Source organism: Alternaria dauci, chromosome 2 (assembly GCF_042100115.1).
Source record: "Alternaria dauci strain A2016 chromosome 2, whole genome shotgun sequence".
In the NCBI taxonomy this organism is placed as follows: domain Eukaryota; kingdom Fungi; phylum Ascomycota; class Dothideomycetes; order Pleosporales; family Pleosporaceae; genus Alternaria; species Alternaria dauci.
In genome coordinates, this window is record NC_091273.1 from 589,539 (window position 1) to 603,023 (window position 13,485).

Genomic DNA, 13,485 nt, shown 5'->3' on the forward strand with positions numbered 1-13,485 from the left:
ACCCGTTATTCCTGTCATGTCCCTTCTGTCTCGAAAGCAAGAGACACTACTAAGAACTATCCCCCCAACGCTCACCAACCCAATCGTAAGCATCTCTCAAGAACTTCTCGTCCTTCTCGTCAAGCCAGTAATCAAACCCGTGTCCTAATTTATCAGAATCAAGCTCACGCGTAACGGAGCCATCAGGACTTCCAGTCTGTTTTACACCCAGCTTCTTCACAATATCGAGTTGCAGGTTTTCGTTTTCCGTGCCATCGTTGCCATCTGCGTACCGATCCGGGTACTCCGTTTTCAGTATTCTGACGAATTCTTCAGTATCTTCAACAGGACAATTTGAATCGTTCCATCCATGAAAGATGTAGATGTGTGGCAGCAAATCATGCAAGACAGAATCTTCGCTAGCACTCGCGCGCTCGATACCGTCCATGTAGTCTGACTCGACCCTCTCGGCTTTGAGAAACGTATGTTGGCGTTGAAAGTACTCTTGCCACTTCTCTGTAACGGAGAGGATGAAGGCGAAAGCCATGCCACTTGCAGGCCAGCGCGCCGAGCAGGTTGGTATCACACCATGTTCTTCGAGCCACTCGATGCATCTCTTGATTTTGGCTTCGCGCTCCGATACCTGTTCTTTGGTGAATTTTATTCCCATGTAATGCACTGTTCCGTCGGGTCCGGCGCATTTGTCCCACGGGCGTTTGTAATGCGCGATCATGGGATATCGAAGAAGCGCTACGTCGATGTGCAAGTTCGGCCCGCCTTTCGCAGCATTGAGCCACAATGCAGTAACAGCTGCTTGACCACCAGCGCTCTCTCCTTCGACATAGATACGGTCCTTGTCGATGGTGAATTTTGTTGAAGGTCTCCGCGCGTAGACCCATTCGGTCCATTTCTTGATCTCAGGCTCGAAGCAGACATCTTCCTTGTACCAGTCAAGAAAGTCTCTTAGGCAGTTCACGATGTCTTTATAGTTGCCTTCGGGACCTAGGGGGTAATCCGGCGCGATGATGATAGCTTCTTTGGCTTTGGCTCTCTTGATGACTGTTTGGGAATACCAAGCAGGGAAGTCGCTCGCTCCTGTGCACTTTCCTTTTATCAGCACGTATATATATCTGCTTTGTTCATAGCGACACTTACATAGCCACCACCATGGAAGAACCACATAACCGGAGCTGTATGTCCGGCTGGCATTTGTTGGGGTACAAGGATTGTCACCGGCATCATCTTCTTATCCCAGTTATCGGAGAAAGTGTAATGGGTACGACATTTTTCGAAGCCCATCTCCCCAAACCAATCGTTCTTGCGGTTGAACGTAGCAAAGACACCCTTGCCCGGAGTGAAGATATCTGCTTTCGCGAGTTCTTTACTTGGCCAATTATAGAGACTCTCCAGCTGGTCCTCAGCCATGTCCTGATATTTAAGAGCATCCTTGCGGGCCTCTTCCACCATCCTTTGGGCTTCTGGAGCTTCATCGGGCCAGTCCCACTTGTAGGGCCTTGTCCCGGTTCCAAATATTTTGGCGAGAGCTCTCTCGCGATGTTCGGCACGCTTTTGTAACTTTCCAAACTCCTCAATCTCTTTGGGCGTCCATGGTGGTGTCCAAGTCATGGCGTATGTGGTATACGCTGCCGTTAGAGATCTGTCGTGATAGCTCTTCGTATGGGCAGAGAGTTTTGCAGTATTAAATAGCTGTCAGTACGTTTGCAGTGTTGCGTTGAATAGTGGACTTCGAGCAGACACAAAACTTTGTTTTTATACTCTTCATTGACTCACAGACAGTATCAGTCACTTCTGGGGTTTGTATTCAACGCAAGGCGCCAACAGTGGTGTGTCAATCCAGCCTCGAGGTGCGAAGTCATACGGGTATGCCATGTCCACAGGCTGCCTACCCGCGGCTGATGCTATGTAACCCTGCATAACGGGAAGCCGTGCATGGTTACTCTGCCCCTCTGGTGCCGTCATCGTGGTCCTTCCTGTATCATATCGTGTACGACGTAGTATGCTTGACATGTCACTTCCCGTGCTTCACAGCATCCCGGTATGTGTTTGCGGCATGTGCGGATCCGCTCATCGACGCTGAAAGTAACCAGACATTGCTCCCAATTCTTGGTTTCTTTGTTGTTTGTTACGAGTAACAAGGAGTTGATGCGGGCTCCCGCAATGGAAAGAGTTCCAGAGTGGCAGAAGCTCTTCTGAAGACCTTGCACTATATGAAAGGCTTATTATCTTGTCCACCGAGATTCGCTTCTCGATTGCTCTCCTTCTTCATCTGGAAATGGCACCTTCCTGTCTCTTCGGTACCTGGCAGATCTGATGTGCTATGCATCGCATGCTGGTTAGTAGCAGGGGGAATGTGATGCAGGCATGTATTCAGCTGGTGAATTGAGAAAATGCAGTGGTTGTGGTAGATGGAGGCTTGAGGTGAGAAGGTGTGAGGCCATTCCTTCCGCGCTAGCCGCTGTGAGACGGGTGGGCGTGGCCAATGCTGACACTATCCACGTGTGGTAACCCCGCGTTCGGTTGAAACGCGCGGGAAAAGTCCATACTTGGCGCTTAGAAATGCTACGAGGCGAGAGGAAAGCTACGTCACTGAAGAATGAGCATTGGTGCATGTCATATCCTATTCCATTTTACCCATGGATAGCCAGAACCCAAGCCCGGAAGTCTCACTGTGAGGTGATCGTGTTAGTTTAGGCTTCAATAGATAAAGCTATAGCACCATTAGAATTGAAATCATCACATATCAGACGAGTCAAAATACGAAAATCGCTCGAACCGGGGTATTCATTCATCACTCAACGAGCGCCGTGCACTATCTACACTAAACGGACCCACCACGTAGCCCAAGGTGCCACGCAATCGAGGCCATTACTCCCTCTTCTCATATTATAGTCCGCCTATGCAGTGGGAACAGCATCAGTAGCATAACCCTTCTCGATGATTGGGGGTGGCTTGGGCACGTCCCGTCGAAGAAGTGTGTGGTTGATGAAGTAAGGAACCGACTCCGTAATCTCGTAGTTGATGAACGTCTTGGTCGGCACGCTAAAGACCTGGTCTAGTTCTTCCAGCGTAAGCTGCTTGGTCTCGCGGACGAAACAGAAGATCATGCCCCAGGCGATTAGGTTGAGACCAGCGTAGAATCCGAAAGCACCAGTCTGTGACATGACTGATACCATGCGAGGGAAGGTGAGGGACAAGACACCGGCGAAGGTGTTGTTGATGCAGACGGCCCAGGCCATTCCTTGCTCACGCTGTATGGTAGGGAAGACCTCAGCAGAGTACTGGAATGCGACTGGCCCTTCTCCGAGGGAGTACGCGATGGTGAAAAGGTAGATGAAGAGTACAACGGGTCCAACGCGAGCAGCTTGGCTAACGGTATCTGGTTGGAGCAGGGTTAGGCCGGCAGCCAACAAGAAGATGCACATCACGGGGAAGGTCTAGTATGTAGTTAGTACGAAACAAGTGTAGAAAGGAGTCTTGGAGAACTTGCCCACATGCAAAGGGTCCTGCGACCCTTTGTGTCGATGAGAAACAGGGTAGGAATCGTGAAGACTACTTGGACAGCTCCGTAACCAAGCGAAGCGTACAAGGCTTGCTCGGCAGAGTAACCGGCTTGGGTGAAGATGGTCGAACTGTAGAAGGAGATAATGTTGATACCGCACATCTGCTGGGCAATCATGACAGTAGAAGCAGCGTAGTTGGCACGCCTGATTCTGGGCACGCGGAAGCAGTCCCACAGGCGGTCGAAGTAGCCAGCTCCGCGTGCAACGGCCAGCTCAGTCTCATAAATGACGTATGAGTAGTAGTAGTCGCGAGCGGCGATGATGGGGTGTGCACGTAGTTTAGCCATGGATTGGTAGCCCTTGGCGACCTTGCCATGCTTCATCAACCAACGAGGAGATTCTGGGCAAAAGTAGATGCCGACCATGAGGATGAAAGACGGGATGAAGGCCGAACCAAGCTGTAGACGCCATGAGATCCTGCCAGTGTCTTTGACGATGACGTTGGCGCAGAAGCCGAGGAAGATACCTGGGAGTAGATATTAGTTACAGGTCAACAAATTCAAGAATGGCGATCACTTACCAATGACGACCCATAGCTGCCAGAACATGACCAGGGCACCTCGAATACGGTGAGGAGCCATCTCAGCAGAGTAAATTGGGACAGTAGCATTCTTTGCACCAATTCCAATACCCATGATGAAACGTGCAGCAAATAGTCCTTCCCATGACTGCGCGCACGCAGAACCAATGGGAGTAGCAGTAAGGCAGACAGCGGTGAGGAAAATCTCTCCGCGACGACCAAGGTACTTGTTGAGAGGGTCGACGATGAAAGCACCGATGAGGCCGGCAGTCAAGAAGATGATGGAGTTGATGAGACCAACAATCCACTCACTCCTCTCACCCTCGGTAAGATTGAATTCCTGAGGAAAGGACAAGTTGGCTCCGTTGGATCCAGTCTGATCCCAACCCTGAGTGGCGGCTCCGACGGCACACAAGCCAATCGAGTACCACAGCATGGTGGGTCCGTGCCACTTGTGGTCGCGCTCGTAGATGAGAGCATCGCGCTCCTCTTGAGTGAGGTCGGTGAGCATCTCGAAGCGTTCCGGGTCCCGCGCAACGAGGGCAGCTTTCCCGAAGAGGGCGGTGTGCTCCTCCATGCCATGGGTGACAGCCCATCGCTCAGCAGCGCTGACACATTCGGCCTTGGACTGACGGGTTAGAGGGTTCTCGACGATGTTGTGCGCGACAGATTCGCGACGGGCGCCGGCGTCGGCAATGTGCTCAGCGGCAGGCTCGTCGTACTTTTCGTGGACCTGCTTCTCGGTGGCTGGATCGTAAACAGCTTCCTTCTCGGCAGGGTAGGCCACTTCCTTGTCGAGAATGTGGCTCACGCCGTTGTCTTTGCCGTCCATGGTGGAGATTGATTTGCGCAGGCTCCAGAGGTGAGTAAAACCAGTCGCTGAGAAGCGCGGAGAGCAGTGGAGGTGGGAGAGAAATGGCGGGGGAGATGGCAGGCGATCTTATACCTGGGAGAGTTCTCAGTGAAGTGGAGCCCCAACGGTGCACGACAGCTGTAAGAGGCTGCAACAGGCACCCCGGATTGACCCAGATACTTTTCTACTGGCATGACCGTCGCGACGGTGAAGGACCCCGGGATCCTGGTCTGTGTCCGCCAACAAGACGCGGTGATGGTTGGAGGGGTACGGTGGCGCTAGGTCTATCGTTCATGAGGATCCCCACTCCATCTCCCCATGGAGTAAGCCTCCCCAAGATTCATGCGGCTACCTTAACCACGCTTAAGCCCCGGGACTTGGCCTTCACCCCAAAGCTTCGCGCATGCCGACGTCTATGACCTCACCCTCCGCATTTTCAATCACGTCTGCTTGCCCGTCTGGTGTCTAGTCCAAGCCACCACGTTACATTGCTCGGCTGACTTCCGAGCAGCCGTCATACTCAAGTCCTTTGTTGCCATGTAGTTGGATTGCAGAGGGCGCGGTCAGCTTACCCATACAGTCCTTCTGGTGTGTTACTTGCGTCAGACGCTGCACGAGGCGGGCTCCCGGTCACGGTAGCGCCCCGCACTCGTGGTGTACCCGTGATCAGTACAAAGCTTCACGCTGCATGTGCTTGGTGCAATCATGGTGTAGGGATCGTTAAGCTGACGCTGCCCAGCTCCGATCGGCGTTAGAGTTGCCTTGCCGGTCAGCCGTCTGCATTGCCGACGCGACCACCGAGGGAGCTAGCCGCCATGATAATGCCGCCGCAGGTCCTTTACCGCTGGCTCAACCTCATATATAACGGGCCATCCAGGCTTTGCTGGAAATCACGACTTCAACTCAAGCGACGAGGCGGACGGCATGTTCAGCAATGTCAAATGGATTGCAAACTCGATAGCGTCTCCACCCAGTCAATGAAAGACGTCCGCGGCAAGCCTTGACGAGGCCACCGAACTCGATAGCGTACGCGCGGCGACGTCCGGGGCACCTTGACTCTGCTTGTCCCAACAGCCCAAGACCTCGCCAAAGCTTGGAACGAACTCGAGCCCGGCCCAACTGTCAAAACTGTGGGCTCACGTCTCATTCGCAGCGACCCGGTTTTGGTGGAGACATCTCCAAAATTTTCTCCAGGTTTATCTCCAGGAACACAGTGGGTGGCGAGTCATAGCCCACGGAGAGATGGCTCACGTGTCTGTCTCGCAACATCGTAACTCGCATGCGCAAATCGATGGAAGATGGAATGCGCAGCCGATAAGCATTTTGATCCCTTGAAGGCAACATATCGGCGAGATATGATTGCGCGCTGTGTGGGTGACGGCAAGCCGCGACACACGGCACACTGCACACTGCCGCGTTTCGAGAACTCGTTTTGCCCTTTGCTAGCGCATAGCATCGCACATATACTTGGACCGCTATTCTGTTCGTCCACTACCAAACATCCGCGGACTACATAAGTGCAGTATGCATATCGTGTCTCGAACACATGAGGCTCGTTTGAAGTGGGCCTCGGGACGATTTCAGCGCCAGCGCTAGACATCGTACGATACCCTACAGCATGGAGCCGTACACTACGACAACCTTCGGGATACCCAAATCGGAGCACTAATCACCTGCGCAATACTAATCGCTATCCGCACCCTTGTCGAAGTCTATCCCGACAGCCAAACTCTCCGATGAACATCTGACCTGTAGAGTTCGAAGGGACCGCATCCGATATCTAGGTCGTTCCCTCTAGCCACCATGCTACGCTATCGATCTTGGACACGCCCGAATCGCACCGGATACATTTTTCTTGAACTTCGCCTGGATGCAATATCTTCCATGTGTTCTGGTAGTGGCGGGTGATGCCCAGGCAAGTAATACGTATAACGTTCCTGGATCAAAGCTCATGAGCCAATCGTGCTCGACAGAATTAGCAACAGACTGGGGTATGCGCTGAAGTGACGACTACAAATTTCGGTGATAATGCAAATTGTGGGAACCAGTGAAGATCCAACGCGAAGATCTTAGGATGAAAGCTGTGGCAGGAACTATGGCGACGAGAAACTATCGATGCGTCCCATGCACGCCCGTCAATACCACTCTTACAGGCATGCGCATCATGACAACAATACCTTGTCGCAAGTCATTTTGGGTGGTGAATGAGAGGCTAAGAAACCAAGTTGAAGTCAATTTTAGTAAGGTATGAAAGTCGTCTTCCTCCACCGCTCGGCAACGGATAGTGTTTGCCTACGTGATCATGGGCAGCATCGATGATCCTTGTAGATAGGGGAGGGAAGGCTCATTCAGTCCGTATCGCAACTACGGAGAACCGATGTAAACGTTCACAGGAAAGAGGGAATGCCAAATAGCTCCCTAAACGACTAAAGGGTGGGATGAAGGCGCCCAAAATGACATCGCTAACAGCACTAGACAAATCTTTGAAAACGGCGAGGAAAATGAGGGCAACGGCAGAAGTTTTCCTGAGATTGCTATGCGGGAAATGATATGTTAGCAAGTCGCTGTCGATTGCTACGTCTGAGAAAGCACCGTCTCGTGCGTTTAATAACTCCTTCCACCTATCACTAGCGTGATGCCTACATCATTAGTACCTTCACTTCTTATATTTTTGATGCTTCTTATTCTGGAGTTTCTTTAACGACGTACAGATTATATAAATTTGGGAAGTTGTGAGTGGCTCGTCAGTCATGGATCATCGCCATACCATGGTTGAATGGATGGTTTTCCATAGAAAAAGGACTCACATATTTTACTCTTGCATTCGGACAAGATTGACTCTATTCTTATCGTATTCACAAACGAGGGTCTTCTTCAAGAGTGAAGAGCAGAACGAAAGTCATTTGACCTCGCGCCAGGTCAGATTTCGCCTATCTTTTTCTCCGCACCCAGACCGTAGCCTTAGCGTGGAGCCTGGAGTATTCAAACGCTAGTACAACGCGGAAGACCAAGAATTCAACTCTTACTTTGAATCAACCACAAGCGACAAGGAAAAGGACCAGAAAATAATGGCTGATTCGCCCTACAATCGAAGCCATATGCCTCCCCCAAACTCTCGACCCTTTACTCCGTTGTCGCAAGGCCGCCACGGCCTTGGTATCAGCTATTTGGATTCGGAAGAATTTCGAGACTCGCCATTCTCTGAAGTGGTAAGCCGTCAACTTGATCATCTCATGGGTTCTAGCAACTGACTTATAGTAGTCTGCGCACAACCTCGAGCATAATCATGGTTACAACGGCAACCGAGACAGGATCCCGCCCTCTGTAAATTATCGCCCTACTGCACCTCGTCACTCTAGTTTCTCTGCGATGAGTCCTAATATACTCAGACCAAGCGCGCCAGATGTAAGTGTTAGATTCGGCAACTCGAGAAGATATCTTCTGACGTACGAGCAGGGAGCCCGGCATCCATCATCGGCGTCTAATCCGCACATCAGTGACTTGTCCAGCCCTTTTACCAGTAACCAAAGGGCTCAAGGGTCATATCGAAATGGCTCCATACCGTTCTCGCAATACCCAACTCCATCAGACCGTCAGGAGTTCAGTCCCGACACACCTTTCGTCATGGCCCGTCCCTCTCACGTCCAACATTTGGAGGACTCGAGGCAAGCCCACTCGACTAATGTACCCAGTCAGGCCAGCAACGTATTGCCACAAGTTCGCTTTGGCCATCCACAGGAGACCAATCATTTACCACTACCATTTACAACACTACTGCCGCCTGGTCCACCCCCATCTGGCCCACCATACACATCATCCTCGTTCAACCAGCCCAGCTTCCCCAACGGCCATGCAGTCGCAGCGTATATGAGCGAAGTCATCTGGCGGCCTTCAATGGGCATGTATGGTGTGCCTACTACCGAGGCGCAGAAAGGTTACTACGTTCGCAACATCTGTCTCGGTCTTGTCAACCTCTACAACCTATGGGACGATTCCAAGTATCTCTTGACTGCCTCCGCCAAGTTCGCAGACACAGGTATATGGTCTGATCCGAAAGACATTGAGGTAACCGCCCATATCGTTGTCAACAACGCTATGCGCATACACGAATTTGGTGTCACCGGTGTGGCATTTCGTCGATCGGCGGAGTTTGAGAGTCTGAATGCGGAAGATATGGACTTTACGTTCCCACAGCGCATGCACTATCTTGCGCGTCTCTTCTATCATTCCAAGGTCGCAGCCGACAACGTCATGTCGGGAAGGAATATCGCCAAATACGTTGCTTTGCCAATCACCTCCCTTCGCCGTTTGCCCTTCTTCGAGGACGAATGGTCAGCTATGTCGCAGGTCAATCGCGTGGTGCAAACAGAGGTTTTACCGTATCCGGATGGGTTGATACATCCTTCTCCGACCGAGCAAGCGCAACTGTTAGCGCATATAGCCACTCTGCCGTCGCTGGTGAAGGACTACATGGGGACGGGCGGACACATGGCTACGCTTAGTCAGAAGTATCTTTCGCCGAATGAACTAGCGTATGCGGCGTTGCTATCCTTTCAACAAATGTCTCACAAACGCCCGGTAGATGGAGATCAAGGATCTGGGATGGGACCAGCTGCCAAGCGCTTTCGTACTGGCGGACATGCTTCTTTCGACAGTAGCGTACGAGACTCAGAAAATCAAGAGCCTGATAGCGTGATCGACACGGTGGAAGCTTAGTTGGCAACGGCTGGGCTGGACATTGACTGGTCATCAGAAATGGGGTGTAGCTACAATAGCAAGGACGCTTTTGAGCAGTAGCCCACTCCCTAGGTATCTTGTAGAGGTAAAGTCGGAAAATAATAGGCAAGGCTGCGATTGCGACTGCGCGACTGACGTGCCGTGGATTAGATCCTTGTAAGTAGATGATTGATACAAGAGACAAAAACAACAACTTCCAATAACCTTTTTTGACGACGTTTTCGTTTCGCAAAAAGTGTTGAGTGAATCATGACTCCAAAATTGCATATGACACACTCTGGGTTGAGCTGCGTACGTACGCCGAAAGCGTTCTTGAACACTGCCGATATTGACGTCGTTGCGGTCGATATTTCTGTCTCTTACATCAAATTAGACAGCTTCACCTCTTCGAAGGTACAAAAACGATGACGTAACGACCCGAAGTGAAGACGGGACGCGCCTTCATTCAGTCTTGAGTTCTGGTCGCTAGTACGGCAGGCACCACTCACTTCTATCGTCGCCACGTCTATTCCTTCGTTTCTTTCTCTCTTCTTTCCTTGTCTATATCAAATCAACACAACATCGCTAGGTCTCTGGTGATCATTGCAACAGCAACGTTGCCACACGTCATTAGCAAGGTCGCCCTTACCCTTGATGACCGTTTCGGTACAGTTAGATCACTCTCACATTCTGCGCCCAGTAACGTCGCAAGAGCATATCAACGACCCAAAACAGCGCCCACTACCAAGCGCAGTGATGGCATCGCAACCGCATCACTTTGTCGTACCTACCCCAAACATGATCCCGCCCAAGGTTGCAGGCACGATCACACCCAATGCACCGAGTGGCCAGATGTGCTCGCCCACTGTCGTGCCTTACAACCAGTTCCGGTTCCCACACGCTCCACCCCACTGGCCCAACTATCCACATTTCACATTTCCAAATTCATATCCGAACTTCAATACTCAGCAAGCGCGATACCGGCATCAACCTCCATTCGTTATGGATCACGGTGAGGGCGATGAGCACGTCTATAGGAAAGGCGGACAAAAGATGGGTATGTTAGCCGCGGGAAATACCGAATACGAGTAAAACATTGGCTAATTGTTTACAGTAAGTCTCTCCCACTGTGCTTCAGTGACATCGAGGGGGAACGAGTAACAGCGCCCTACATGTTAGAATTCTCCTGCCTTGGTAGCAGGCGGAGTTTCGACCCATCCCTCTCTATGTCTTGTTCTGTAGAACCGCTAATGCTAACACCCTGATAGAATTTCAAGCAGTCTGATGACCCAGCGCATGGCCACGATCATAAGAATCCCGTCGAACAGCGCCAGCCTTCGACCCCGGCGCAAGGCTACAAACCTACGGATCACTTCGACCAGCGCCATGACTCTCTCACCAAGTCTGACACTGTAAAAGCATCGCCTCATGGCTCAGTTCCTTCGGGTTGGATAGGTAGTCGCATTCCCTCGAACAAAGTTCCAAGGAAGGCACCGCTTGCAGCTCGCTCTTCAGAACAGCTGTCCCCCACCGCAGCCCGCAAAATTCCAAAAGAGAGACTAGAGAGGACAGTCAGTGGGCCGTTAGCGACTCCGGAGCATATAACACGAGCCCGGGTACGCCAAAAGCAGTCCTTCGAAACTTCGACTGGAGTCTCTAGGCGTGGACTTTTGCAGCTGAACGAAGAGAATCAGCCTACTGCGCAGCCTCCCATAGGCTTCTTCGCGCCTCCACAGGTACAACTTCCGCCGCCGCCGCCACCAAGACCTGCAAGATTGCGTCCGCGCCACACTTACCAAGTACCCTCGGAGTTGGTAGGCACGAAGACCGCACTAGGTAAGTACATTCTGCCGTAGATCAGCGCATCTTCGCTAACAAATTCGCCATTTAGGTCCGGACAACTGGGATGAATACGTCTATCTCATGGAACGGCTCTCTTACAACGAAATCAGCGCCCATGAGTTCGACAGGCGCGCAAAGCCCATCTTCCAGGTGTTCGACGAGAAGACGCGAAAGAAGATGAATAATCTTCTAGTAATTAAGATGATACTGCCGCGCATTGCGGAAATTGAGGACGAGGGGAGAGGAGAAACAACTAAGAGTGCGGACAATGTCGACGCTGATTGAGGTTCCGGAAGTGCCATCGGCCCCGCACTTCTGAGTAGCTTCATAGGGTATTGGGTAGCGATAGTAATTCGTACAGCGTAGTTCTAGACATATTCAGGGCTATTTTGAAGTGAAAACCATGTTTCACATCCAAGGCTGACTATCACGACAATCATTGCTGATGAGCTTCATGATCGCATCAGTGGACAGAAGGAGCCATCTTCTTTGCAGCAAAAGGACTACTGGGTGCGCGGAGTAAGGGATGTTCTAAGAAAGACCTAAATGTAGTAGATCCCTCACGATCACTGGCAATACAAGCATTTACAGCTCTCCATAACAGCATGTTGGCGCTCTGAATCGAAACCCAGTTCAGCTCCTCCCTGCAACACCCAGATCAAACTCAAACGGCTCACCCTTCCACGCTGCTTCCACGCCACCCTGCATGCGTTCACGCGAGGGCACACGGCTAATAGGATCATGTTGCACAACAACCTCCTTTGTGCACCAAATCTCGCCCCTGCCCGAACTCGTCTCTTGAGTGCTAGTCCGCCACTGCATCTCATCCTCCGAAGCCTCAGTACTCAAATCCTTCATCTTGAAGCTCGACTCGACATCTCCCTCAACAGTAGCAAGACGACTCTGACTTTGACTGTGGGCATGCCTTTTATCCAGTACGTCGGATTCGTAGGTACGTCCGTAGCCGCGGGTAAGCGTGTGCTGTCTGATGCGCACGCTGACCACGCCGCAGTACTGAAGCACGCGTTGGAACGGCGAGCGGAGACAGGGTATACAAATCACGATGAAACCGACGAGCTCCTCGATGACGGACCACATGCCGATTGTGATGCTTTCGTTCATGGGATCTCCAGTCTTACCAAAGTCCATGGCAGCGACGATCTTGAGGATAGATGCTATGCCGGCGAAGAAACCGAGACCCATTAGTGCGCCGACGATTACGCGTTCGCGGATGGGACGCTGGATGCGGCGGAGGAAAGATATGGGGAGGAGGGCGAGCATGAAGTCGGTGAGGATGTGTATGACGGACACTGTGATTGAGCTTATCCTGACTGCTTCCCTGCTCCAGCAGTGTCCTGGTACTGTGCCAAGTAAGTCCCATGCTTTTCGGACTGGGACGCACTGGAGTAGGGTTGCTAGTGTGTTGTACACTCCGAGTATGATTTGGAGAACGATCATGCCCCAGAGGAAGCGGCGAAGGGGTTTCGAGGGTGAGATGCGGAGAAGCATCAGGGCGAAAGACACTTTGACGAATACCATAGACCACGCCCAGATGGGCTGTGCAATAGACGCTTTGTGGAATGCTTCTTGCGAGTCGGATAGGAAGAACGCGTCCGGTGGGTGCGAGAAAGTGTAAGGTATGGCCGCGAGCAGGAGACTTGCATTGGTCACTATCAGGACCTGATTCGAATGTGTTAGTCTTCGACATCGTCAGTACAGTAAGGTGTGGTCGCTACTCACGTATGCTAGAGCACAGGCATAGTCGTCCAACTGCATCCGATACACAGGCCGGCATCGCAACCACATGCGTGCTGCAAAGACAACGACAGCAATGCCATGTAGAGTTAGCGTCGCTCCAGCAAATGTCCTCGCACTCTTCTGAGCTGCCCCGGAAGGGAACGCAGGAATCAAGTGAGGATCTGGTGGCGGTGGTGCCATGCTTTCGTCGCTCGCATACCGTGTTGTGAAAGATCGTTTCCCGGTGTCATTTCAGC

At 51.7% G+C, this 13,485-nt stretch overlaps 4 protein-coding genes across 4 annotated transcripts; 1 reads left to right on the top strand and 3 right to left on the bottom strand.

The window, feature by feature from the left end:
* Positions 1-49: 49 nt before the first annotated feature.
* Positions 50-1,605, bottom strand: ACET3X_002281 (uncharacterized protein; the record flags this gene model as incomplete). The annotated part of the gene is made up of 2 exons (XM_069449006.1): positions 50-1,081; positions 1,135-1,605. 2 exons carry the CDS (start codon positions 1,603-1,605, stop codon positions 50-52), a joined length of 1,503 nt encoding a protein of 500 aa, XP_069308828.1.
* Positions 1,606-2,763: 1,158 nt separating this feature from the next.
* ACET3X_002282 (uncharacterized protein) lies at positions 2,764-4,912 on the bottom strand (the record flags this gene model as incomplete). The annotated part of the gene is made up of 3 exons (XM_069449007.1): positions 2,764-3,434; positions 3,488-4,026; positions 4,081-4,912. 3 exons carry the CDS (start codon positions 4,910-4,912, stop codon positions 2,895-2,897), a joined length of 1,911 nt encoding a protein of 636 aa, XP_069308829.1. The 3' UTR covers positions 2,764-2,894.
* Positions 4,913-5,805: 893 nt separating this feature from the next.
* ACET3X_002283 (uncharacterized protein) lies at positions 5,806-9,856 on the top strand. The gene is made up of 5 exons (XM_069449008.1): positions 5,806-6,848; positions 6,907-7,178; positions 7,409-8,142; positions 8,195-8,338; positions 8,390-9,856. Exons 3-5 carry the CDS (start codon positions 8,002-8,004, stop codon positions 9,647-9,649), a joined length of 1,545 nt encoding a protein of 514 aa, XP_069308830.1. The 5' UTR covers positions 5,806-6,848; positions 6,907-7,178; positions 7,409-8,001; the 3' UTR covers positions 9,650-9,856.
* A 2,268-nt stretch (positions 9,857-12,124) lies between these two features.
* Positions 12,125-13,297, bottom strand: ACET3X_002284 (uncharacterized protein; the record flags this gene model as incomplete). Its single annotated transcript, XM_069449009.1, has 2 exons — positions 12,125-13,171; positions 13,232-13,297. 2 exons carry the CDS (start codon positions 13,295-13,297, stop codon positions 12,125-12,127), a joined length of 1,113 nt encoding a protein of 370 aa, XP_069308831.1.
* Between the last annotated feature and the right edge of the window lie 188 nt (positions 13,298-13,485).